The 27,376-nt window shown below is 36.9% G+C and overlaps 1 protein-coding gene across 2 annotated transcripts in view; it reads left to right on the top strand.

Annotated features, from left to right (window-relative positions):
• Window positions 1-14,779: 14,779 nt before the first annotated feature.
• The window catches only part of BRWD3 (bromodomain and WD repeat domain containing 3), a 139,315-nt gene continuing 126,718 nt past the window's right edge, over window positions 14,780-27,376 (top strand). For both annotated transcript variants that reach the window (XM_065916561.1, XM_065916563.1), the window contains exons 1-5: window positions 14,780-14,988; window positions 15,116-15,174; window positions 15,378-15,407; window positions 15,818-15,877; window positions 27,173-27,323. In XM_065916561.1, coding sequence (XP_065772633.1) covers window positions 14,958-14,988; window positions 15,116-15,174; window positions 15,378-15,407; window positions 15,818-15,877; window positions 27,173-27,323 — 331 coding nt within the window. In that variant the 5' untranslated portion in view covers window positions 14,780-14,957. The remainder of the gene's footprint in view (window positions 14,989-15,115; window positions 15,175-15,377; window positions 15,408-15,817; window positions 15,878-27,172; window positions 27,324-27,376) is intronic.

The following is a 27,376-nucleotide window of genomic DNA, read 5'->3' as shown; positions in this document are numbered from 1 at the left end:
GGGGAAACAGTGGAAGTAATGTCAGACTTTATTTTGGGGGGGGGCTCTAAATCACTGCAGATGGTGATTGCAGCCCTGAAATTTAAAGACGCTTACTCCTTGGAAGGAAAGTTAAGACCAACCTAGACAGCATATTAAAAAGCAGAGACATTACTTTGCCAACAAAGGTCTGTCTAATCAAGGCTATGGTTTTTCTGGTGGTCATGTATGGATGTGAGAGTTGGACTGTGAAGAAAGCTGAGCACCAAAAAATTTATGCTTTTGAACTGTGGTGTTGGAGAAGACTCTTGAGAGTCCCTTGGACTACAAAGAGATCCAATCAGTCCATCCTAAAGGAAATCAGTCCTGGGTGTTCATTGGAAGGACTGATGTTGAAGCTGAAACTCCAGTACTTTGGCCACCTCATGTGAAGAGTTGACTCATTGGAAAAGACCCTGATGCTGGGAGGGATTGCAGGCAGGAGGAGAAGGGGATGACAGAGGATGAGATGGTTGGATGGCATCACAGACTCTATGGACATGAGTTTGAGTAGACTCCGGGTGTTGGTGATGGACAGGAAGGCCTGGCATGCTGTGATTCATGGTGTCGCAAAGAGTCAGACAAGACTGAGCGACTGAACTGAACTGAACTGATTTCCTCAAAGACTAGTTTTCTTAAAAGATCAGAATATCTGACATTTCACGTATATTACCTCTTGAAACATGGACAAAGACTGTCTCTAAAATCTGGTTCATAATAAAAGAGAAATGTAGCTCACATTTCAATTTCTTTTTAGAAGAAATCCAATTTATTTAAATGCAACAATCTTCAGTTATTCTGAAGATTATTGAACAATGAACAATGAACAAATGAAATGAAATGAACAATCTTCAAATATCCTTCGGGAGAAATACAATTTCAGTGATTTCATCAAATAAATGAATAGATAATATAGAATATAAAATTTCCCTTTTGGTTTCTTCTTCCTTGGTAATATAGGAGTATGCTGTTTAATTTCCACATATTTTTAAGTTTCCCAATTTTCTTAGTTTAAATTATTTATTTTAATTAGAGGATAATTACTTTACAATGTTGTTTGTTATTGACTTCTAATTTCATTTGATTGTGGTCAGCAAACATAATTTGTGTTACAAACCTTCCTTGACTTATGGTGGAGTTACATCCTGATAAACCCATTATAAGTTGAAAATATTGCAAGTCAAAAATGCACTAATACATCTAAACTACTGAGCATCATAGCTTAGCCTAGCCTACCTTAAACATGCTCATAGCACTTGCATTATCCTACATTTGGGCAAAATTATTTAACACAAAACTTATTTACAATGAAGTGTTGAATATCTAATGTATTTTCTTGAATAATGTACTGGAAGTGAAAAACAGATGATTGTGTGGGTACAAAACCTTATGTATCAGCTGTTTACCCTGGTGATTGCATGCCTGACTGGGAGCTGCAGCTCACTGCTGCTGCCCAGCATCATAACAGAGTACTGTATTATATACTGCTTGCCCAGGAAAAGATCATAATTGAGAATTCAAAGTATAGTTTCTTCTTTCCCACCATTGAAAATTTGAAAAAATCATAAGTACCAACCCTAAGTTGAGGACTGCTTGCATTTCTATCTTTTACAAATTATTGTTGTTCAGTCGCTCAGTCATGTCTGACTCTTTGTGACCCCATGGACTGCAGCACACCAGGCTCCCTTGTCCTTCACTATCTCCCAGATTTAGTTTAAACTCAATGTCCATTAAGGTCAGTTTTATGGCCTAGAATATACTTCTTCCTGATGTATTGAAACTTCTATCATAAAATGCTCCTCTTTATCGCTAGTAACATTTTTTGTTTTTAATTTTATTTCTTCTGATATTAGTATAGACTCCAACTTTCTTGTGGTTACTGTTTGCATGATATATATTTTTCCATCCATTTCATTTTAATCTGTTTGTATCTTTGAATCAAAAGTGTTTTACCTACAGACTGCATATAGTTGGATAATGTTTGTTTTTTTAATCCATTATGACAAACTGCCTTTTCACTGGATTGTTTAATCCTTCATATTTAATGGTATTATTGGTATATTTGGATTTACATATCATTTTAGTTTTTCCCCAGCTTTATTGACATATAACATTGTGTAAGTTTAAGATGTATAATGTGATGACTTGATATAAATATGTATTGTGAAATGATTAGCATATAAGATTAGTTAACACATCCTTTCAGTTCAGTTCAGTCACTCAGTCATGTCCGACTCTTTGCGATCCCATGAATCGCAGCACGCCAGGCCTCCCTGTACATCACCAACTCCCGGAGTTTACTCAAACTCATGTCAATCGAGTCGGCGATGCCATCCAGCCATCTCATCCTCTGTCGTCCCCTTCTCCTCCTGCTCCCAATCCCTCCCTTTATATAATTGCAATTTTTGTTGTTATGGTAAGAATGTTTCAGATTTATTTTCTTAGTAACTTTCAAGCATACAATACTGTACTGTTAACTATAATCACCGTGTTGTACATCAGTGTTGAGGATTTAGCTAAAGTACTCTACAACATCGCTTCCTTAGTATCCATTTTGTGTAGCCAAGTGGCGTCCAGAGTCCCTGAACTGACGCTAGGTCTTGGTCTTCCTGGGAGCACCTGCCCTAGAAACAACTTGCAGAGTCACAAGCAACTGCAAGTTCCTGACATGACTGCCCTAAAGGCCCTTTTGATAAACAGTCCCCACCACCTCGCAGAGCCTTCCCCTTGTGCACTCCTTAGAGAAAACCCTTGTAAAACAGACCAAGCACCTTCTCTTTTTGGTTTGAATTGATCAGTCTGGCTTTAGACTGGAAATCTCAAAGCACTGCACCCTCGGACTCTGATAAAGGCATGGATCTTAGGTCGTGCTACACACAGTCCCTTGAGGCATGCTGTGTACCTCCTCCAGGACCTGTGAGGAATAAACTTCACTAGCTTTGTTTTTGTTTTTATTTGATGGCCTCGAATTGCAAGGCTTGTGGGATCTTAGTTTCCAATCAGGAATTGAACTTGTGCCCCCTGCAGTGGAAGGGCAGAGTCTTAAACAGTAGACTTCTAGGAAGCCCTCAAAACTTCTCTATTTTAATCCTCTTGTGGTCTTTTCTTGAGCTGAGGCTCACCACCTGACACTGAGGCTCTACTTAAAAATAACTTAACACAACAATTAGATTCCCAGAACTTCTGTATCTTATAACTACAAGTTTGTACCCTTTGACCAATGTCTCCTTATATTCCTACTCCCTTGCTCCTGGTAACCATCATTCCACTCTTGTTTTTATGTTTAGCCTTTTTAGATTCACATATAACTGTGAATAATAATAATAAAAAAACCGAGATTATACACTATTTGACTTTGTCTGACTTCTTTCACTTAGCAAAAGGCCCTCAAGTTTTATTTATGTTGTTGCAAATGGCAGAATTTCCCTTTTTTATGGATGAATAATGTTATATATATGTATATATCAATTTTTTTTTCATTTTTTTTGGTTGCACTGTGTGGCATATAGGATCTTATTTCTCCAACCAGGGATCGAACCTGCACCCCCTGCATAGGAAGCGTGGGGCACCTTCCTACTGGACAGCCAGGTAAGCCCCTATACCAGATATTTGCTATCCTTTGTTGATTGACACTTAGGATGTTTCCCTGTCTTGGCTATTGAGGATAATGTTACGAACATGAGAGTGCAGATATCTGCATGACAGTGATTTCATTTCCTTTAGATATATACACAAATGTGGGATTGCTGGATCATAACTTAGTTCTTTTTTTAATTTCCTGAGGAAGCTTATACTGTTTTCCATGCTGACTGCACTGATTTACATTCCCACCAACAGTTGTATCATTTTGCTTTTTGTTCATTTTTGTCCCTCTACTCCTTGTTTCTTTCTTTTGCATTAAAGTGAATATTTTATGATGCAGCATTCAAATTTCTTTAATAATATTTTCACTGCATTTTGGGGAGTTATTTCCATAGTGGTTCTGAAGCTTACTATGTACATTATAAATCATCAGAATCATCTTAAGATTTATACTAAAAAAAATAAATTAAAAAAAGATTTATACTGACTTAATTCTGTGGAGATATAGAAATATTACTCCTGTATGACTCTACTCCATTCCCCCTTTGTGATGTTAAACATATTATATTTATAATTTTTTCATTCCACACAATATATTTTTATAACCATTACCGTATGTAATTTAATCCTTTATAGAAGTGAAGAGAAGAACTAGTATATATTTATAGCTTTTGTTATATTAATGTGATTATTTGTTATTTTTTGCACTCTGCATTTGTACCTACAGATCTGATTTACCATTTGGTATTACATTCTTAACCCAATGCAGCTTTGTTCTCACCTTCTTTTTGCTGTTATCTGCCAATTTATTACACTTTTATATGTGATATGCTAAGCATTTTATTTTATACAATCATAAAATAATTCAACAATGTAGAAGAAATATATACTTTTACTGTCTTTTGTAGTTTACCCAGTTATCTTTGCCATTGAGTTTTTGTTTTCCATGTGGACTTGAAAAGTTTTTTCATCTGGATTCAATTGCTTTCAGCCCTAATAACTTCCCTTGATAGTTTTTGCAATATGGCTCTGCTAGCAACAAATTCTCTCACTTTTTATCTGGTAATTTCTTTATTTCACCTTCATTTTAAAAGATAATTCTCTTGGATATAGTATTTACCTTTTTTTTTTTTCTCTTTGAGCACATTAAACATGTTGTCCACTGCCTTCTGTCCTCCATTGTTTCTGATGAGAAATTAGCTTTTAATCATCCTTTGTAAGATAGAAATCATTTTTCTTTTGCTACTTTCAAGGCTTCCTCTTTGTTTTTATCTTTCAGAATTTTTACTATAATGTGACTATTTATGGATCTCTTTGCATTTTTCCTAATTGCAGTTCACTAAGCTTCCTGCATATTTTGAGTACTGTTTTTCAATAAACAGTCATCATTTTTTCTAATTTTTTATTCTCTCTTTTCTCACTCTTCTTTCCTTCTAATACTCCCAAGCCACATATGTTAGTATTCTTTCTTTAAAAAATTATTTATTTATATTTGGCTGCACTGGGTCTTCAGTGCTGCATGAGGGCTTTCTCTGGTTGTGTTGAGTGGGGGCTGCCCTCTAGTTGTGGTGTGCAATTGTGGTGGCTTCTCTGGTTGCCCAGCTCTGCCTCTAGGCACACAGGCTCAGTAGTTGTGGCCCGCAGGGCTTAGTTACTCCAAGGCATGTGGAATGTTCCCGGACCAGGAATCAAATCCATGTCCCTTGCATTGGCCTGGAATTCTCCAGGCCAGAATACTGGAATGGGTAGCATTTCCCTTCTCCAGGGGATCTTCCCAACCCAGGGATCGAAACTGAGTCTCCAGCATTGCGGGCATATTCTTTACCAGCTGAGCCACAAGGGAAGTCCAGCAATGAACTTGGAGGGGGGGGGGTGCATATAACTTTTTGAAACAGTGGTTTCATTTTCTTCAGGTAAATACCCAGAAGCAGAATTTCTGGATCATATGCTAGCTCTGTGTTTAGCTTTTAAAAGGAAACTCTATACCATTTTCCAAAGTGTCTGTGCCAATTTACATTCCCCACAGCAATACACAGGGTTTCCCTTTTCTCCACATCCTAGCTAACACTTGTTATTTCTTTTCTTTTTGATGATAGCCATTCTAACAGGTGTGAAGTGATATCTTATTGTGTTTCTTTTTTCTCATTGTGGTTTTGATTTGCATTTCCCTGATGATTAGTAGTGTTGAACATCTTTTCATGTACCTATTATGTCTTCTTTGGCATAATGTCTATTCAGATTCTCGCCCCACCCCCTCCCCCTTTTTTTCCCCACCGCATCCTGTGGCTTGTGGGATCTTAGTTTTCTGACCAGGGATTGAATCCAGGCCCTAGCAGTGAAACCACTGAGTCTTAACCACTGGATCTCTAGGAAATTCCCTCTCTGCCCATTTTAAAGTCAAATTGTTTGTTTTTTGTTAATGAATTGTATGAGTTCTTGATGTACTTGGATATTAACCTATTATGAGATATATAACTTGCAAATATTTTCTTCCATTTAGTAGGTTGCCTTTTTAATTTGTTGCTTCCTTTGCTGTGGAGAACCTTTTTAGTTTGATGTAGTCCTGCTTGTTTATTTTTATTTTGCTATTTCTTTTTATTCTGCCAGTTCAAATATACTTTTGTTCCCTCTAGTGAGTTTTACATTTTAGTTATTGTTCTGTTGAAACCCAAAATCTCCATTTTTATAAATATAAGTTATCTTTATATTCTTTATTTGACGTGACATTGATGCCATACTTTCCTTCTTTAATCATGGCTTCCTTTAGTTTTTTGAGCATACTTATAATGGTTACTTTGAAGGCTTTGGCTATTGAATCTAATATAATCTGATCATTTTCACAGGAATTTTTTGTTGCCCCTCCCCCCCTTTTTTCTGGTGTATTGTTCATACTTTCCTATTTTTTTCATGTCTTTTTTTTTTTTTTGATGGAAACTGGACATTTTAGACACATTGTAGCAAGTCTGGGTACTGTTTTCCCCCCCTATCTCCACCTCTTTGTTATGTGCTTGTTTACTTCACTGTGCGAAGACCTTGATGTTGACCCTCCGAGGGTGTAGCTTTGAATACACATACAATCACCCTGGGATGACACTAATTTTGGCAGGGCTCTGTCTCTTTCTCTGACCGCTTCCAGCTCTTAAATTTCATTATTTGCCTGCTGTTTGCTCTACTGTTTTCAACAATACCCTTGGGTATTATTGTTTCACAGTCTGATCCTGTCAAATTTGGGCTCCTTTGAAGAGGTATTTCCCTAAGCTAGTGTTTGAGATTTGCTCTGACTTCAGGAGGTTTTTTTTTTTTTTTTTGCCTCACCACACAGCTTGTAGGATCTCAGTTCCCCAACTAGGGATCTAACCTGGGCCTTTTGCAGTGAAAGTGCAGAATCCTAGCCACTGGACCACCAGGGAATTCCCAAGAGGGCTTTTTTCATTTGTCTTTTTCCTATTTTTCTTTTCTGCAAGCTAACCAGCCTATGGTTTAGCCCATAATTCCAAAGAATAAACCAATTTTCTTAAAATCCTGTTTTACCACTATCTTCACTGTTTTCTAGAGTACTCTTAGGCTTGAATTTGTTTATTCTGTTGCAAATGAAATCAGTTCTTCTGGGTGAAGATTAAGAGCTCTCTATTCTTAGCCCAGTTTCTCCCCTAGGACAAAATTTCTGAGCTACAGCTCTGGTACTGAGGGCCAGGACAATAGCACACTTCTCTCTGACATCTCTGTTTTTGGAGATGAGTGCTCTGTGTAGGAAGGGAGCAACAGGCCTAGGTCTCTTTGTCTTGCCTATTTAGTATATATCTCCTGTGCCTCAATCTGGTGCAAGAGTGATTGAGGCCCCAGTATTCCCAATACTACCCATCATGTCCAAGATGTAGTCCCATGACTGGGGGTTGGGTAAAAGAAGAGGGCTCCCACCTCTTGGTTATTCAGAAGTTAGCCTCAGCAATAGGTAGCTGGGAGAAGTATGAGAAACACTTGTGTCCCTTCCCACACAAGAATATAGCCCTTCAACTGAGAAGCGAGGGGAGAGGGAGCCCTGTGTTCTTGGCCGTTCTACTCAGTAGCTTCAGTAGGCAGAGGAAGGGAGTGGGTCTTGGTTCAAATATCATAAATTTTCAGTTCTTAAAGTTTTAGTAGATTTCTTCAACATGTGTGTTTTTTTTAATTGCCATTAGGACCATTTTCAGAAATTTTAAATGATTGTTTACATTTTATAATTTTTACTAGTTTAACTGGGGAGCTGGTCTACAAAGCTCTTCATGCTATCATGCCAAAAGTGAAAGTAAATCTAACTACATGTAATGTTTTTATTGATGTAGTTAGATTTATGTCTGCCATTTTAATATTTTTTCTATACGTCTCATGTCTTTCTTGTCCTACTCTTCCTTTTTTCCTTTCTTTTGCACTAAGCAAATACTTCTTAGTGGCACTTTACTAGTTTTTTGAACTTTAAAAAAAATAAATTTTTTCACTATTTTTAAGGTTATTTTCTTAGTGGTTCATCTAGGGCTGACCGTGTACCTCTTAATAGAATACAGTTTGCTTTTATATCAAATTCATTCTTTTGAGATATACAAATGATACTCTTCTATAGTTCTATTCCCTCTTCTTTTTTTCTCTATTTTTGTTATATTACACGTATGTATGTGTTAAAATATATTAGTAGTAACGTATTACAATGCACATGATATATTTTTAATGTAAGAGCAAGTTATTTTAATTGTCATACTATATAATTTTGTTATTTTAAGAAATGGAGACAGGAAAAGAAAGCAACTATTTATTTTCAAAGTTTGTTATATTATTTTTTTTAAACATTTTTGTCAGTGCTGAGTTGCTTGCAGAATCTTAGTTCCCTGGCCAGGAATTGAACCTGGGCCCATGGCAGTAAAAGCATGGTGTCCTAACCGCTGGAAAGCCAGGAAATTCCCTTAATCTTCTTATTTACCACTTCTGTCCCTCCATCTCAGAATTTCCTATCTTTTTTCTTTCTTTCTTTTTGACCATCCTGGGGAGAACTATTAAATTTTCAAATTTGATCTTCCCTTAACATGTGATTTTTATAGAGTCAGAATAAAATAAAAATTTTGTGGGTTTACTTATGTGTTATCCAAAAATTATGTCTATGACTTATCCTCCAGTACCTGTGAATATGACCTTGTTTGAAAATAAAATCTTTGCAGATGTAGTTAAGTTAAGGTGCTCAAGATTATTCTGGATTTGGATTGGGGTCAAAATCCAATGACTGGTATTCTTTTAAGAGAAGAAAGAGAAGGAGATTTAACACAGGGACACACAAGGAAGAAGGCCATGTGAAGCCAGAGGCAGAAATTTGAGTTTGTGCATGCTAAGTCGCTTCAGTGGTGTCCAGCTATTTGTGACGCTATGGATGGTAGCTCACCAGGCTCTTCTGTCCATGGGATTCTCCAGGCAATAATACTGGAGTGAGTTGCCATGCCCTCCTCCAGGGAATCTTCCTGACCCAGGGATCAAATCCACATCTCTCTTAAGTCTCTGTCATTGGCAGGTAGGTTGTTTAACACTAGCACCATCTGGGAAGCCTGAGATATGAGTTAGACAACCATAATTTCCAAGAATGCCAGGAGCCATCAAAGCTGAAAAAAGGGTTCTTCAGCAGAAATGTTGAGGAATTCTGGCCTGATGACAGTTTAATTTTAGACTTCTGGCCTCCAGAACTCTCATAAAACACATTTCTGTTATTTTAAGCTGCCCAGTTTGTAGTATTGGGTTAAATACCACAAAAGGTTTGTTTTGTATTGTCCTTAATACGGCTCTCATAGTGCTTAGTTGTCTTTACCTTCATTTGGAACAATTTTGTTAGATTGTATTGTGACAGCTGTCATATCAGCATGAATTTAAAAAAAATCAAAATAGGTGAATTTTCGTATAGCCATTGTAATATTGAAGATGGAAGAGAAAAAGTAACATTTTCTGCATATTATGCTTTATTATTCCAAGAAAGGTAAAAATGCAACTAAAACACACAAAAAGGATTTGTGCAGTGTATAGAGAAGGTGCTGTGACTAATTGAATGTGTCAAAAGTGGTATGCAAAGTTTCATGCTAGAGATTTCTGGTTGGAAAACACTCCACAGTCAGGTAGACCAGTTGAAGTTTATAATGATCAAATTGAGACATTAATTGAGAGCAATCAATGTTAGACAATGCAGGAGATAGCTGACATACCCAAAATATCCAAATCAAATGTTGAAAATCATTTGCACCAGCTTAGTTATGTTAATCGCTTTGATGCTTGGGTTGCAGTAAGTTAAGTTGGGTGGGGGGGAGATGGGGGACATTCTTGACTATTTTCACATATGATTCTCCACTGAAACTTAGCAAAAACATTCCATTTTTAGAACTGCCATATGACCCAGCAATCCCACTGCTGGGCATACATACCGAGGAAACCAGATTTGAAAGAGACACGTGCACCCCAATGTTCATCACAGCACTGTTTACAATTGCCAGGACATGGAAGCAACCTAGATGCCCATCAGCAGACAAATGGATAAGGAAGCTGTGGTACATATACACCATGGAATATTACTCAGCCATTAAAAAGATTTCATTTGAATCAGTTCTAATGAGATAGATGAAACTGGAGCCCATTATACAGAGTGAAGTAAGCCAGAAAGATAAAGACCAATACAGTATACTAACGCATATATATGGAATTTAGAAAGATGATAATGATAACCCTATATGCAAAACAGAAAAAGAGACACAGATGTACAGAACAGACTTTTGGACTCTGTGGGAGAAGGCGAGGGTGGGATGTTCTGAGAAAATAGCATTGAAACAAGTATACTATCAAGGGTGAAACAGATCACCAGCCCAGGTTGGATGCATGAGACAAGTGCTCAGGGCTGGTGCACTGGGAAGACCCAGAGGTATGGGATGGGGAGGGAGGTGAGAGGGGGGATTGGGATGGGGAACACATGTAAATCCATGGCTGATTCATGTCAATGTATGGCAAAAACCACTACAATACTATAATGTAATTAGCCCCCAACTAATAAAAACACAGGAAAAAACAAACAAACAAAAAACAACTGTGACCAGTGATGAAAAGTGGATACTGTACAACAATGTGGAATGGAAGAGATGGTGGGGAATGTGAAATGAACTACCATCAACCACAGCAAAGGTTGATCTTAATCCAAAGAAGGTGATGTTATGCATATGGTAGGATTGGAAGGGAGCCCTCTATTATAAGCCTTCCAGAAAACCAAATGATTAATTCCATTAAGTACTGCTCCCAATTAGACCAACTGAAAGCAGCACTTAATGATAAGCATCTGGAATTAGCAGAAAATGCATAATCTTCCATCAGGATAATGCAGGACCGCATGTTTCTTTGATGACTAGGCAAAAACTGTTACAGTTTGGCTGGGAAGTTCTGATTCATCCACTGTATTTACCAGACACTGCACCTTCAGATATCCATTTAATTTTAGTCTTGACAAAATTCTCTTAATAGAAGAAATTTCAATTCTCTGGAAGACTGTAAAAAGGCATCTGGAACAGTTCTTTGCTCAAAAAGATAAAAAGTTTTGTGAAGATGGGATTATGAAGTTACCTGAAACATGGCAGAAGGTAGTGGAACAAAACAGTGACACACTTTTCAATACATTTCTTGGTAAAAATGAAAAATGTGTCTTTAATTTTTACTTAAAAATTAAAGGAACTTTTTGGTCAACCCAATAATTTGTTATGGCAGTCCTTGTAACTAACACACCTATCAGGTAAACATTCGTGACTCTTTCTACATAAATCCATATTTGCTTTATGTATGGCAATAAATACATAATTTACTTAGCCACAGGTTATTTTTGAAATAATTTTATTTATTTATTCATTTTTGTCTGTGCTGGGTTTTCTTGCAAAACACAGGCTCTAGGGCATGTGGGCTTCAGTACAACTACTGGTTCCCAGTACAACTGGCTCTACAGTACCACTACTGGCTCCCAGACTCTAGAGCACAGGCTAAAGAGTTGTGGCACATGGGTTTAGTTGCTCTGAGGTGTGTGGGATCTTCTTGGATCAGGGATCAAACCTATCTCCTTCACTGACAGGTGGAGTCTTTACCACTGAGCCACCAGGGAAGTCCCACAGGTGATTTTAATTGCAACAAAATAATTCAAAGCATTAGCCTCATTCTAAAAAACAGATGTGGGGATTCCCAGGTGGCTCAGTGGTAAAGAATCTGCCTGCCAATGCAGGAGACAGCAGGCCTGATCCCTGGGTTGGGAAGATCCCCTGGAGTAGGAAATCAAAACCAGCTCTAGTATTCGTGCCTGAAAAATTCCATGGACAGAGAGCCTGGCAGGCCACAATCCATGAGGTCGCAAAGAGCTGGACACAACTGAGCACACTATATTACATACTATGTCTTCTATTTCTATCTTTTTTTGTTGTTGTTGTTATCATTACACCTTATTAGGTAATTCCTCATTATTCCGATCTTCTGTTATTGTTAATAATTCTGTATCTTAAACTTTTTCTATTCAAATTACTGTATACTTTTCTCTCCTGTGTGCACCCAGATTGATACTGAGGATCATGGAAAAAACAATGCCCTATAAAGTTTGAAATATGACACAAATATATTCACATTAATTTTAGAGCAGTTCCTTTGAAGTAGGATGGCAAATACTATTACATTTTATACATGAAGAATATGTAAGTGAGTTGTCCAAAGTCATACAGTATTTTTATCATTTGTAAAATGCAGATAACAATAGAAACTACCTCCTAGTGTCATTATAAAGATTAAATGAAATAAATTATGTAAAGTGCTTTGTACATGGTAATGGCTTAATGTTAACTGTTATATATATTATACTTGATCTGTAAAATGTATTCAGTCTGGTGTTTTGCTGAGCTACTTGCAATTACTTATATAGGGCTTATATATTTTTTCAATATCTATTTTTTTTTTTTTAGTTAATGGCATTTGTCTTATCAAGTACTATAGCATAATGACCTAAGACAGACCTATCATATCACATATCTTGTGTGGTTCTCTCTGAGGGGAAAATAATGGCCAGAGTGAGAGCTAACCAAGGTATGCTAAGTTTATGTCAGTATGATGTAATTCTAGGCCCACTGTGGTCACTGGCTGAGCTCTGTGGGAGGAAATCAAATTCCTAAGAATCCAGCCCTAACCTTAAAAGGTGAACCTTCAAATCAGAATATTTCATTGTAAATAGTACATGCAGCTTAAACAGCATTTCTGGTCTCATCAGGTTCAGCTTCCATTAAGTACTTTTTGGTCAGGGCATGAGGTGGGAACATGACATTACATAACAGAAAATAAGAGCCTTGATGAAAGTGAAAGAGGAGAGTGAAAAGGCTGGCTTAAAACTCAATATTCAGAAACCTAAGATCATGGCATCTGGTCCCATCACTTCATGGCAAATAGATGGGGAAACAATGGAAACAGTGACAGACTTTATTTTCAGTTCAGACAGAACCGAACTGAAAGAGAAAATAGGGATGAAGATTGTTCATTATATGTGTCAATTACTCTACAAATCCTTTCATCACTTAAATAGTTCAATAACCAAATACTGAAAATCAGTATTATACTAAAAGTTAGGCGTTTTATACTAAATAACAAACGTTGCCCCAAACCTGTAAAATACCTTGCATACAGATATGAAAAAATGAATAAAAACCCATAGTTAATGTAAAAATATTTTGGCAGTATTTGAAGACACAACTGAAAGTTATCCTATAGGAAAGGGACAGATATGGCATGTGTTAAAAATTCACTTCATGGCAAATAGATGGGGAAACAGTGAAAACAGTGGCTGGCTTCATTTTTCTGGGCTCCAAAATCACTGCAGATGGTGATTGCAGCCACGAAATTAAAAGATGCTTACTCCTTGGAAGGAAAGTTATGACCAACTTAGATAGCATATTAAAAAGCAGAGACATTACTTTGCCAACAAAAGTCCGTCTAGTCAAGGCTACGGTTTTTCCAGTGGTCATGTATGGATGTGAGAGTTGGACTATAAAGAAGGCTGAGCGCAGATTTGATGCTTTTGAACTGTGGTGTTGGAGAAGACTCTTGAGAGTCCCTTGGACTGCAAGGAGATCCAACCAGTCCATCCTAAAGGAGATCAGTCCTGGGTGTTCATTGGAAGGACTGATGTTGAAGCTGAGACTCCAATACTTTGGCCACCTTATGCGAAGAGCTGACTCATTGGAAAACACCCTGATACTGGGAAAGATTGAGGGCAGGAGTGGATGGGGATGACAGAGGATGAGATGGTTGGATGGCATCACCGACTCAATGGACGTGAGTTTGGTAAACTCTGGGAGTTGGTGATTGGTAGGGAGGCCTGGCGTGCTGTGGTTCATGGGGTCGCAAAAAGTCAGACAGGACTTAGCGACTGAACTGAACTGAACTGAACTGAAACATTCAGAAGTGGAAAAATAAAATGTTTCATGTCTGACAGCAAATTCTTCCTGAAATATTTATCAGAATCCGGGGACATTTGATAGCTGCTCTTTCTTTGTAACAATAAGAGCCCTGCCCTCTGGACTGCTAACTACACAGGATTTTCATCCGGTACAAAAATCATTTTAAAGAAAAAACAAGTGACCACGAAGTAGGAGATCCTTTTCTTTCTCAGTCACAAGACACTTTAGCGGCTAACCTCCTTTCGGTGGAAGAGAGGTAAAAAAAATAAAGCCTCTTTGGTGCCGTGAGGAAATCTAAGAAAGACGCTGAGTCAAGTTGGCTCCTCACAAGTCCCTCATCACAAAGCCAAAGGGAAAAGTCCTTAACAGGAAAAGACCTGACTGCTCTCACAGGAAGGGCAAAGGATTCAGAAGCTCGCGGAAGGGAACGTCACCACCGAGTTCTGCGGCGGCTGCCAGAGCGTCGGCCATCAGTTAGCACCTCCCCTTCCTTCTGGGAGTAGTAGCTAGGCAACCGTGGACGTCTAGCAGAGAGGAGGACTGGCGGCTGCGTTAGTGCCCCTGGCGGCGAACAACGAGCGCAGCAGTTACCTCTTACAGTTTTTACCCTCCCCTCTCTCCACCCCCTTTGCCCCCGCCCACCCCTCCGCCACTTCGGCTCCTCCCTCCTCTTCTCTCTCTTGCTCTCCTTCCTCCTCCGCCTCCTCAGCTCTAGAGCTAGAATATCTATGGGTCGAAACGTGATGCGATGAATCCGAGAAAGACCGAAACTGGGACGCGGAGTGCGGCGGAAACGGCGGGACTCCTGGGCATGGGGGCTTCACCACAATAGAGACAGCGCCCCCACTCTCCCCCGCCAGCCCCTCTGGAGCGAAGCCCCCAAACCCCCTCAGGAAAAGGATGGCGGCGGCACCTACCCAGATTGAAGCCGGTGGGTGGCTGTGTCCGGGGGTTAAGAGTATGGGGGCTTAGCGCGGCGGCTGTCAGTTTCTTTTGAAAAAGCGTCTATTTCTCTTTGCCTCCCTCTCAACCTCTCCCCCCCCCCCCCTCTTCCTCAGAGCTCTATTACCTGATCGCTAGATTCTTGCAATCCGGACCCTGCAACAAATCCGCTCAGGTGAGAAGGGGAAGGAGATCTGGGAGTCTTGGGGAATGGTCCCAATGGGGAAATCGAGGCAGCAGAGTGTGCGGTTTCGTTGTGGCTGAGGTAAAGGCCGGCCTTGAGTAGCTCTACAGCCAACGGCTGGGTTCGAATTGGGGAGGGAGGAATGGGTGATGGCCCGAGCTGCTCGTCATAATCCGTGTTTTCCTTTTGCTCAGGTGCTAGTGCAGGAACTCGAGGAGCATCAGGTACGTAGCCCCATCGAGAAGAGGTGGGTAGGGTTTGGGTGAGACTGGAGGAAGGGGAGGGCAAGTAAGGGGCGGAGGGCAAGGGCTGGGAGGGAGCCTTGGATTTGGGCACTCAGAGCTGTTGCTACAGGGGTGAACCGGCTCCTTCCCTCAAAGGGGGCGGATATCTCTGGGGTCCTAACTCACCCCATTTTATGCCTGTGGGAGGTGGTTTTTCAGGATTTCCTCCTCCTCGGCCTTCCCCCCCTCCCCCCACACACTCGTCTAGCTCTGAGACAACAGCTATCATGCCAGAGAAATAAAGACGCCAAGGGTCGAGGACCCGGACCCAAGCTGGGTCGCGTTGATGCGGAGCAGAGGCTTGGCCTTTATCGTTGCCCCCTCCACCCTTTCTTTTTGCCGGCCCCCAGCTTATTCCGCGCCGCCTAGACTGGGAGGGGAGAGAGCACCGAAGAAGCTTCGAGGATCTGGTGAGTAGAGTTTTCATTTCAACTCAACCTAACTCTTTCTTCACTCCCTTTCCACCACCTTGTACCCCCAACCTACCCCCGACCCCTCAGCCGACGCGGCTCTAGAGCTCCGTGCTGAGCCGACGAACGTCCCTTCCCCCCTCTTGGCGGTCGGAGAAAGGGTATCTTGCCCTCCCCTTGGCCTCGTTTGTTTCCACCCGAAAACTTTGAAGAATGTGAGTTGGTTATCAGAGATGCCCTATTGTGGTTTATAAATATGTTACAAACATCAGGAAAGGCCCATTGTAGGGGGAAAAAGGAGAGAAACCCGGGGGTTATCTTGGGGCACGTACCAGGACTGACGCTGGCCAATGACAGCGTTGGTAACAGCCGGGAGTTCCGGATTAGTGGAAGAAAACTGGTTTCTGGTTGGTCCTGGCTTAAAATACGGGAACTGAGGCCAGGCTTAGCCTTTTTTTTTGGGGGGGGGGGGAGCAGTCGGGCGGCACGGCGAAGGGGCTTCCGAAGGGGAATTGACAGACCCCGGACTAGGGAAAAACGGCACAATTAAAAATAATAGGGAGCATCGAGCAAATTACAAAACTTGCCAGGTTTAGATAATCGACTGAGGAATAATAGCATAATCATTGTGTATCTCAGATTTTAGAAAATAGCTTTAGTCATTATTAAATCGCGTTTGTGTAGTTAAAATTTCGCTAGATAAGAACTACATATTATGCGTTTTTTTGAGGACTAATGAAACACGATTTGGGATTTTCAACGAGACAACAATGGTTTTTAAAATTTTAAAATAGAATGTACTTTAGTAAAGGACCAAAAGCTTTGGATTGACTGTTGTTTGTCTTATAGATATAATTCATAGTGTAAATGCACCTTCTGTTTGGCATTGACACACACAAAAAGGTGATCCTTTTTATTTGGGGGGGGGGGTTGTTACCTTGTGTTATCCACTGGCACAGTCATTTGGAAGGAAATGGAAGGAGAAAGGTATGATGTTACTAAAACCTAAATTCAGCTACTTTTCCTTCCAATAAGATCCGAATGGAGGAAAATTAAAGAAAGTTGGAGGATGTGGTAGACTCTAAATATAAATAACATAATTTAAAGTTTGCTTTCAGCAAGACAATATTTAAATTACTTCGGTGTTCATTTGATTTTTCTTTTTATTAAATTACAAGAATGAAGCCATGCTAATTACCAAATCTAAATTTTTTAGTTTTGCAAAGCACTGAAAATGGTATAATACTTGAGATAAGGATAAACTCCATCATCTGTACTGTTATTAAATGGCAAAAATTCTCGAATGGATAAAAATTATTTCTGAAAAACTGCTTGTATTTCCAGTTTATTTAATTTGTAGTCACACCTTTTTGTTGGACTGAAGTCCTGCCAAAAAAGGGCAAAAACAACAATGTCTACCAATATGTTTTAACACTTCATGACTAATGTGGTTTTGAAAATAGTGCTTCATACTAAGGTGTATCGACATTTTTTGGTTAACATTTATTTGTCTCTAAGTCTACCATTTTAAGCAAGTAGCATTTTTTAAAAGGAAAACGCTTTTTAAAAATTAACTTGATGTGGTAAAAAGTAAATGAGCATAAAAATTATTAAAAATACAGTCTTCTAACCACACACACATATACACAGAAAAACACACAGAGAAAAACAAAAAACTAAACAAAGCCCAGTTTACTAGACTTCCTTTCCTTATATTGTAAAGGCATGTTTTCATGTATTTGCAATCAGTATCCACTTCATGCTTTATATTTTCTTAACACTTTTACATATACTTATCTATATTTGAATAGCTATTGTTATTTTAATGGCAAGGAAAGATTCAGTTTTATTTAAGTTGCTGTGATTAGAACTCAATTGCTAGTTGAGCATTTGGGTTACTTGCAGTTTTTCACTAATATCTTTGCATAGTTAAGTAGTCATTCTGCTTTTTCTCCCTTTTTTTCCCCAGTTGTTTTCCTGGGCTATATTTCTGAAGTGGAGTTATCAGGTCAGGGGTCTCATCCATTTTATATATTATAAAATTGCTCTCCAGGAGAGTGTACTAATTTATAATCTTAACCGTCTAGATACTTAGAATGAATTTTTAAAATCTTTTGGTGGCTTTAATAGGTGAAAATAATCCTCTTTGTTTATTTAATTAGCTATTTTCTGTTAGTGAGGCTTTAACTTTAGCAAGTTATTTTTTAATTATTGTTAATCCATTTGTATATTCCTGTGTATACATGATTTTCACCTTTATCTTTTTAATTTATTGTTTTTATAATTCCTTATACATTTTTAATTTTTATATACACAGAATTTCTCTATTAATATTATCCTTAGTTTAGATAGTGTTATCTTCTTGTTTTTTTGCTTAATTTTTATGTTGTACATATAGGCTTTTATTTTTCCACACCAGGATCCAATTTTTCTAGGGATAATACATTTTGATAATATGGTTTTATTTTTCATCATATGTCTGTTCTCTACCTATAGATTTCTTTGTAAGGGAAGATGAAACAGAGCTGAATGAGAATTTGAACAGAAGGAAAAGATGTGGCTTAGAACTGAGTGTGTAGTGTTAGATGGATTGCTGGATTCATCAGTTGTTGATAAAAATGAATTCAAATTTGATGTGAGATTTTGAGTGGCTTCATTGTAGGAGAGATGGATGTTTTTCTTGGGGTATTTTTTAAAGTGCTGTTAGAACAATGGATTTAAACAGTGTGATCTTTGATTTAGCTACATATTTTTGATTGAAATTTAGGACAAAGTGTTATTAAGTGGTATAACCTTATATGTTAAATTATATTGCAGAATTTCAAACTTAAATGTACTGGGATATTAAAAGGAAAGAATACAAATGCATAATAAAGAGGGAAAGGAGTATAAACAAGGATATCAAAATAGTGAATTGAAATTGTATAGTCATGTATACTACATACTTGAAACAAAAATCCTGCCTTTCTGTCCATATGAATATTTTTAACTGAATTGTAAAAAGACTATCCTGCTTAACTTGATTTATCCAGAAGAATACTAAGGTAATATGTTGGATTTCTTCAGCACGTATTACTACTATTACTATTACATAGTCTAAAAATCCCTCTTTTTCTTTCTTAAATCTGATTTAGTGTTTTACTTATAATTTGAAACACCAGGAAAGGTGCTTTTTTTGTTAAACCTACTTGCAACCAAATATCAACATGTTGGGATCTAAAGTGCCTTTTAAAAATGTGTCTTGGTGAAATGTTTGTCAGTATATGTTGAACTGTAACATTTTTTATTATGACATTAGAAAATTCTAAATTAATTTTCAGAGTTTTGTAGTGATACAGGGAGAGATTTGAAGTTAGGGTGATTGTTTCTGAAGTTTGATCTGAGTATTTTTCTTTATTTCTGCTTGACTTATTTACAATATAATAGAATTAGATTTGCTTCTTACTTCTTAAGGTAGATAATTTAAATAATTACAAATGTCCTTTCATTTGTGGTGACCCTGTTGAACTGTTCACTATTTTATTGCTTCCTCCTTGGAGCTTTACTGGGGATGATCATTGGGAATGACAGAGCAGTGAGGATTGTGTGTGTGTGTGTGTGTGTGTGTGTGTGTGTGTGAATGAATAGTTTTTGTTAATACACAAATTTTACATATTGGAAAGATGACTTGGAAACATTTTTAAAGACATACCTTAAGATTTTTGAATCATTTTGTGGGTACTTCTATCATAAGACTGAACCAGAGACATAATTATCTTTAGGTGTGGTGTATATTTTTACATTTATTCAGCATTTTTCATCTGTAGAATTGAAAGCACCAATTAGTGCTTACATTTGGAGTGGCATAGATTGTATTGCCTTTGTTTTATATGGAAGAGACTTGAAGCAGTTTTATGCTATTTAAAAAAACAAGAAAACTTTATCAAGATTTTAATCTTCACTCGTATCTTTAAAAGTAATACATCTATGGTGATATATGCCATTATAAGAATTTACACCTGCATTTAACATACTTAAGTTTAAAAATGTTTTCACATTATTTCATTTGATCCTCACCAACTGCTTTTAAATACCATATTTGAATTCCAGACATACCTGTATTTTTTTCTCCTCTTACCCAGCTCTTGTTCTCTAGTTACTAGTAATAGCTTGAACTGTCTAGTAGAACTGTAGAATGATCTTTGAGTGCTAGTAGCATGGTTGTTGCATCTCTAAGTGTGGAAGCAATTTAAGCATGTGTGACTTATTAACTGTTATGTGAACACACAGCCATAGTTAGGAACAGAATGCATCGTGGGAAACCAAAAGGCATGTGCTGCTTGACCCTCTTGTAGATATAATGCTAACTGATAGGTATGGCAGACAGCAATCAATGTCTAGAAACTGGCATTCTTTGCTACTGATTTGCTTGAGCCACATCAGTTTTAGCTATTCATCTTGATTGATCCTTAGCTTTTCCCCCCACACTTGGGCTCTAGGAATACATTTTCATTGATTAAAACCCCTTTGGACATTTCTCATCAGTCCTGGGAGAACTAGTATCTCAGTACAAATGAGATGGTATTAAGTAAATGAAGAGAGTGAGAATTTGGATTGGGTCAATGTTTCTTATAAAATTTTGTCCCGAAAGAACCTTTGTGACGTTTGACTATTAAGTTTAGTTTGTGTGTTTTTGTTAGTTTTACTGATGTTGGTTATTGATTGATTAATAAATTTTTTGTAGGGATTAAAATAGTAATTTAAAGTCAATTTAATGTTTATGTCATATTTTAGAGATGCTTTTAACTTTTTCAAATAGAATTTTGTGGGTAGTAGAAAAGGCCATAATATTTAGTCATTACTTGCTGAGCCACCCTGGGCAAGTTACTTAACGTCTTAGAGGATCAATGTCTTCATTTATAAAATAAGAACCCCCACCTGTTTTGCAAGGTTGTTATGTGGATCAAATGAGTTAAATATGAAATAATGCAAATGAGTGCAAATAAGTTGGTTGCTACAATTTACTATATTTTAAAAATAGAACAGAGAGTTTGAATGACCAGCATTAAAATCTGAAGAACTATGACCCCAGAATTTATGTTTTCTTAGCTAGCTAATTATCACTACCCAATTTTCCTAGTAATTTTTCTTTTTATAAGGTAAGGGGCATATATAATAGTAACATTAAAAAAAGCATTTAGAAAGTATCAGAATTGAGCCCATAATGAGTGTTTTTGAAGTGCATCTGTGTTAAACAAAGAATGATTATTATGTCAAAAGATATTTAGTGTTATTTGCATTTTTATGAATTACAGAAAATAATTCAGTGTAATACTGGAACAGTATTCACTGATTTTTAAGAAGTGGAAGGTATCTTTTCCCGTGTCTTGTTGCAGGGATCCTCAACTCTTCTGATTATTTTCTTCTTATCCTAATCTTATTTTCTACACATGATTGATAATTTATTTCTTGTGCTTTATATTACCTTGTTGAACGTGTTTTTCTTATGCCTTTTAGTACCTACAATGGTGCTTTATAATTAGCTAATTCTTACTTGTTCAATTTTCTTAACTTTTTAAAACAGTGTTTCATGGTATATACTTTTTACATATGCTAATCTGCTAGCTAGTATGGAGTTCTTTACATTGGACCTTTCTCTCCTGAGAAACTTCTAGAATGTGGTTGGGTCCCTAGTTCTTGTCTCGATGTCATCTGACCTCAAAGTTATAGTACTTTTAGTGCTTTCTTGAGGCAGTATAACCCAAAGACTACTTGAGCCCTAGGTGGATTGCTCTGCCTATTTCATTCCTGAGGAAATCTTAAAACTAATAAAAAGAAAAAGATGCTATGAACTATGATTAATATATTCAAAAGAAAGTGATAGGAAGTCTTAACACTGTAGCCCACCCTGTTAACCAGTGGTTATTACTACAATGGGGAAGCCTGTTTTCTTTCCTTTGCTGCCCAGTTTTTCATTTCTCCTTCAAATTCATCAAACATTAAAACTAATTTTTTTAAAATTATAAAGGTAATATTGGATTATTGTAGACATTTATATTTTACTGGAATGTATCAAGCAGAAAATGAACTATTAATTTTTAATATTCTCTTTCATTCTTCTTTTTTGTACAAATATGTGCATTTTTTTCCTTCAAAATCAGATGGTACTCCGGATAGTGTTTGATTTTTTTTTTAACTTAATGTTATGGAGGTGCATCTTAAACCTTGAGGAGATATATGTACTAGGCACTGTGCAAAGTGTTTTCTATTTGCCTGGAATGCTTTCTCCTTTTCTCTCTTGTTACCTTTCACTTAGAATCCGGGTGTGAAATTAGACATGAACCCCTATCCCCAGGGTGAATGAGGTACTGTACTTTATGCCTTTAGCTCTCTGTACTAAACCTCTGGGCACTTGTAGATTTGATTTGTTTCTATCTATTAGTTTTCCCAACTCGGGACTATGGATTCTCTTAGGGCAGCAATTTAATCTTTCATTATATCCCTATACTTTAAACGTCTGAATGAATAAATGTGTAAGTGAATGGTTTTGTTTTTGTTTTACAAATAATTTTAAGTAGCTATCATTACTCCCTGTTTTACAGATGAGGGAGCTCAGAGTCAGAGAGGCTGAATAACTTTGCAGGTCACATAAGTAGGAGCCTGGGGATGCTGGAAAAATTCAAATCCAAGTCTTTTCCCTGTATCACACTCCCAAAAAGAGTAACAGCTAGTCAGTTTTAGAATCTAAGTGAATCAGGCTCTTAGACTTCAGAGTATCATGCTTATCTTAAAGCCTTGCTGTATTTTTCAAAATCTGTTTCGTTTTCTGTCCCTAGATATCAGAAAGTCCTGTGATAAACTGCGTATGTGCTTTTTCTCTTCCCCCTCCTCCACCAGAAAAAAGAACATTTTAAATCTCAGATAAAATGTTGCATTTTACTTCTTCAGCATATGTTCTCAGTTTCATTCTTCATTTTTCCTGTGTAGTCATGATTTTAGTTAGAAAATAAAATACACAGTTCTGTTTTCTTCATTTTTTAGTTACTTGTCTGATCCTATTATTTCAAAACGCCAAAGTAAAAATACTATCATGGCCATCTGAAAATTAGTATTTCAAATATAGCTCTTGGTGCAGGCCTGGCCCCCTGAGATTAGGGACCCTTTGTGTTTTATTCAGTGCCCAGCTGGATTTCTTTTAACTAATTATGACTAGTAGGATCTCTCTGGTCTTCTCAGTTGTCATAATGATTTTGAAATGTGGTAATTTCAGTTGTTAGATTTGCTCTTTAGGTCAGCCAGTCTTCCTGTTAAGAAGGTTTATTTATAATCTAGGCTTCATTTAATTTCTTTCAGTTTATTCAGATTTATAGTTTTAATTTTTTGTAGTCTTTGTATTAATTGCCTTCATTTTTCAGCTGCCTTAATGGGGCAGTAATAGAAATAGCAGTGAGCAGAGAGACCCAGATTGCTATCCATTCATTGTGACCATTGGACATCACTTCTCTGAATCTGTTTTTCCTACTCAGATATGGAATTAAGTTAATTATATATAAGGATCCTTCCAGTTCAAAAGTTTTATAATTTAACTCCTTGGAATTTTTTTTTACAAAATAATACAGAAGTTTGTATTATACTCTTGAACTGTGTTTTTAGAGAATGGTTTTCTTCTTCCAATCTGAAAGCACTTGTTCTGTTACTTGTTGGTTGTTATATTCCAGAAAGAGAAATTTGGTTAAATAATTGAAATTAGAATGCTTTGAGTTTTAATCAAAAAGTAGCTATTAATAAGACATTAATTTCATAGAATATTTTTAATACATACTTTTGATATTATATTTTATTATATATTTCATTATATTCACATGTAATTCTAATATAGAATTTTTTTAAAAACTTAGAAATGTAATTACTGAGTGTAAGTAAGAGTTCTTATGTTTAAAAAGATCACCTTTAAAGAAATTCCAGCTTTAATCAAAGAACATGGGTTGAAGTAAACGTTTATACCACTTCTAAGTCCTGAAGTTTGATTTAGAAGAAACTGTTGTTTGCAAGAACGGTGCTGATAAAGTCTGGAAGCCTGCTAATGTTATTTAAAGGAGAAGAGCATGTTCAAACTCAAAAATATTGTTACTGCCATTGTGTTGATAGAATTTCTCTATGTTCCTCTAGTACTGTTTTATAATCAAATTTTTATTGATTTTAGAGTAATGAATTTTTGAATGGGACTGCCTAGAAGTTGAGTAATTTTTCTGTTGTATAGGGTGAAAAGCAAACTTGTGAACTTTATTTAATAGTTTATAATGCAGATTTTCAAGGGGGAGAATTTGAGAGTAGATGAGCCTTGTTTTAGTTGCTTAATTAATGATTTTGTGTTTTAAAGTAATTGCCGAGGAAATGATAAAAAGTTTATATAATTGTTGGTGCAGATGTTAAAGAATCCACCTGCCAATGCAGGAGACACACAGAAGAGGTGTAGGTTCAGTCCCTGGGTTGGGAAGATCCCCTGGAGGAGGAAATGGCAACCCATTCCAGTATTCTTGCCTGGAAAATTCCATGGATCTCACAAGCTACAGTCCACAGGGTCACAAAGAGTCAGACAGAAATGAGCGTGCACGTGCACACCCATGTGCGCATGTACACACACACACACACACACACACACACACACCTGAAAATCGAACATCATTTTTTTAAAAATTTGTTTTCATTATTTATTTGGATGTACACACACATCTCTCTTAGTTGCGGCAGGCAGGATCTTTGATCTTTGTTGCTGCATGCGGGATCTTTAGTTGCAGCATTCAAACTCTTAGTTGTGCCATGTGAGAACTAGTTCTCTGACCAACGGTCAAACCTGGAGTCTTAGCCACTGAACCATTAGGGAAGTCCCTAAACATCATTGTTTTTATAAAATGAAGTAGCCAGGGGGCTTAAGGTTTCAGTTTAAGACATAATTGTTGAAATATTCAACTTTAAGTAGTAAGGGTTTTTGAAGTAAGATTATATTTATTTTTTGTCCTTTTCTTACTTCTTGATTCTTAATAAAATTTATATAATCATAAAAAAGACATAAATCTGACAGGTTTCTATAAGAGGGTAATTCTAAAAATTCATATCAGAGAAGTCCTATTTTCTGGGTATATATTACTGTATATTTCAAGTTCTAGGGTAGTTAGCTTTTTGTAACTCTTGAGATGGTAATGAAATGAGGAAAAGAAAATTGATAGAATAGAAAATACCACTGAAGACATCAACTACCATCATGTGTAAAGCCTTATAACATTTACTTGGTGGAAAATGTTAACAGAAGCCCAGTTTATACAAGACAGTTTTTTTGGGAAAAAGGCACAAACTATTATAGATGTTAATATGCTGTATTTTAAGGCTTTTTTCTTTGTGATGTATATATTTTTGGGAGTATTAATTATATTTGCGTGTAGGCCTATTTAGGAATGCCCTCTTGTGGAGATGATGAATTACAAACTAGGGTTCTAGGATATCAGTGTCTCTGAAAAGTGAAAGTCGCTCAGTTGTGTCTGACTCTTTGTGACCCCATGGACTATACAGTCCATGGAATTCTCCAGGCCAGAATACTGCAGTGGTAGCCTTTCTCTTCTCCAGGGATCTTCCCAACCCAGGGATCAAACACAGGTCTTCCGCATTGCAATAGATTCTTTAAGGGAAGCCCATCAGTGTCTCTAGGTAACAAAAAAAAAAAAAAAGGGGGGCTTTTAAATTGAATCATCACCTGCTTTGACTTTAATATTACTCGTATTATTTTAGTTCTATGTAGCTAATTGCTTAGAAACAAACTAGAGTTGTATGAAGTAACTGAAAACATTTGCTTGATCCTTTGTCCCAATCCAGATGCAAATGAAAAGTAATCAGATTAAGTTGCCATTCTTCCTGACCATCATGACAGTTGCGCAGGCCCCAGTGATTTGGGTAGATCAAAATTGGTTTGTGGGGGGCTTCTCCGATGGTCCAGTGGTTAATACTTCCACGGCAGGAGGCATGGGTTCTATCCCAGGTCTGTAACTAAGATCCCACATGTCATGTCCTGTGGCAAAAAAAAAAAAAAAAGGGAGGGGGCTTGTAAAAGATAATTGGCAATAAATAATTTTAAAAAGTCATAGTAGATCACTTATCCCCAGATCCTACATACATGTTGGATTGTAGTTCTTCAACCTGTGTTTCCTAAGAAAACAATCTGATAGGAGAAACATTTTTCCTCTGTGAATTCTTCAGATTTTGCTTATAGGTAGACTTTGGTTTTTATTTATTCATTGATTCAGTGAACCAATATTTATCAAGAACACACATAATCTCTTTTGCTGGTGATCATTAAGGATGATTTACAAAATTATCTTTTGTACTATATTGTTCTTGATTTGTTGGTAATATATTGATGTGTGTTCTATGTGATGGCAGGTATATATATACACACACACATATGTGTTTCTCTCTATAGCATTTATAAAAATTGGCATTGTAACTTTATAACTAGATAGATTTTAGGACCTTTTGTCAAGATGAGAATGTAGGTGTTCTTTTTATCTAAGGATTTTTAATATTCTAGTTTACCCTGTTTACTGTTTTAATAATTAGGTATTTGTGAAACACATCTGTAACTTTAACACTATCTTAGATAAAAAATGGAAACCACTTTTGTTGTTTTATTGTCTCATTCCTGTCTGCATTTGTTAACCATCTTCAAAAATTGTGTTTTACAAATGAGTTGTTGCATTGAATTTTGAGTACATAGCTTAGTTGTTTAGAACATGGTATATAAAATTATCATTAATTTTATACTCTTTTGAAAACCAATTAGCTTTTTTAGGGAAAGAGTGCTGCTTTAATTAAGCAAATATGTACTGTTAATCCTAAAGGGGCTTAAGTGGGAGTTTAATGGAAGTAATACCTTTGTTTGCATTCTTATCATTTATATAGAATCTAGATTCTCTGATTCTTGATCAGTTTGTCACTGCTGATCAAGTACTAGTAGAATTTAGCCATCATCTTTGTACTTCTTTGCTGTTTTGTAACACTTATTTGTATAAGATGAACAGCTAAGCAAATGATTTAATCAAAACATGTAAAAGTAAGTTAAATTGCCTTGTCATTTACATGTTAATATTTGTTTAAATGGTGTTTAATTCTTTGTAGCTGTTTCCTAAATTTGGTTGAAGTATTAAATATTTAAAATGTTGTTTTCCTTGTTGTGTACTTTAAAATTGTACTTTGTTCCATGCTGGAGCAGTTTGGTAATGTTTTTAAACCAAATTTGTTTTCCTGTATTTCATTTATGCTTTTTAGGTGGCAGCCAATGCACACATTCCTCCAGACTACCTCCTTAAAATTTGTGAGCGGATTGGTCCCTTACTAGATAAGGAGATCCCTCAGAGTGTTCCTGGGGTACAGACATTACTCGGTGTTGGTCGGCAGTCTCTGTTAAGGGATGCCAAAGGTAAGATTTTTACAGTTTTTAGAGAAAGGAATATTTTTATGTGAATGAAATGT

Source organism: Muntiacus reevesi, chromosome X, assembly GCF_963930625.1.
Source record: "Muntiacus reevesi chromosome X, mMunRee1.1, whole genome shotgun sequence".
NCBI lineage: Eukaryota > Metazoa > Chordata > Mammalia > Artiodactyla > Cervidae > Muntiacus > Muntiacus reevesi.
The sequence above is the reverse complement of the archived record's forward strand: the minus strand, read 5'-3'. Positions and strand labels throughout refer to the sequence as shown.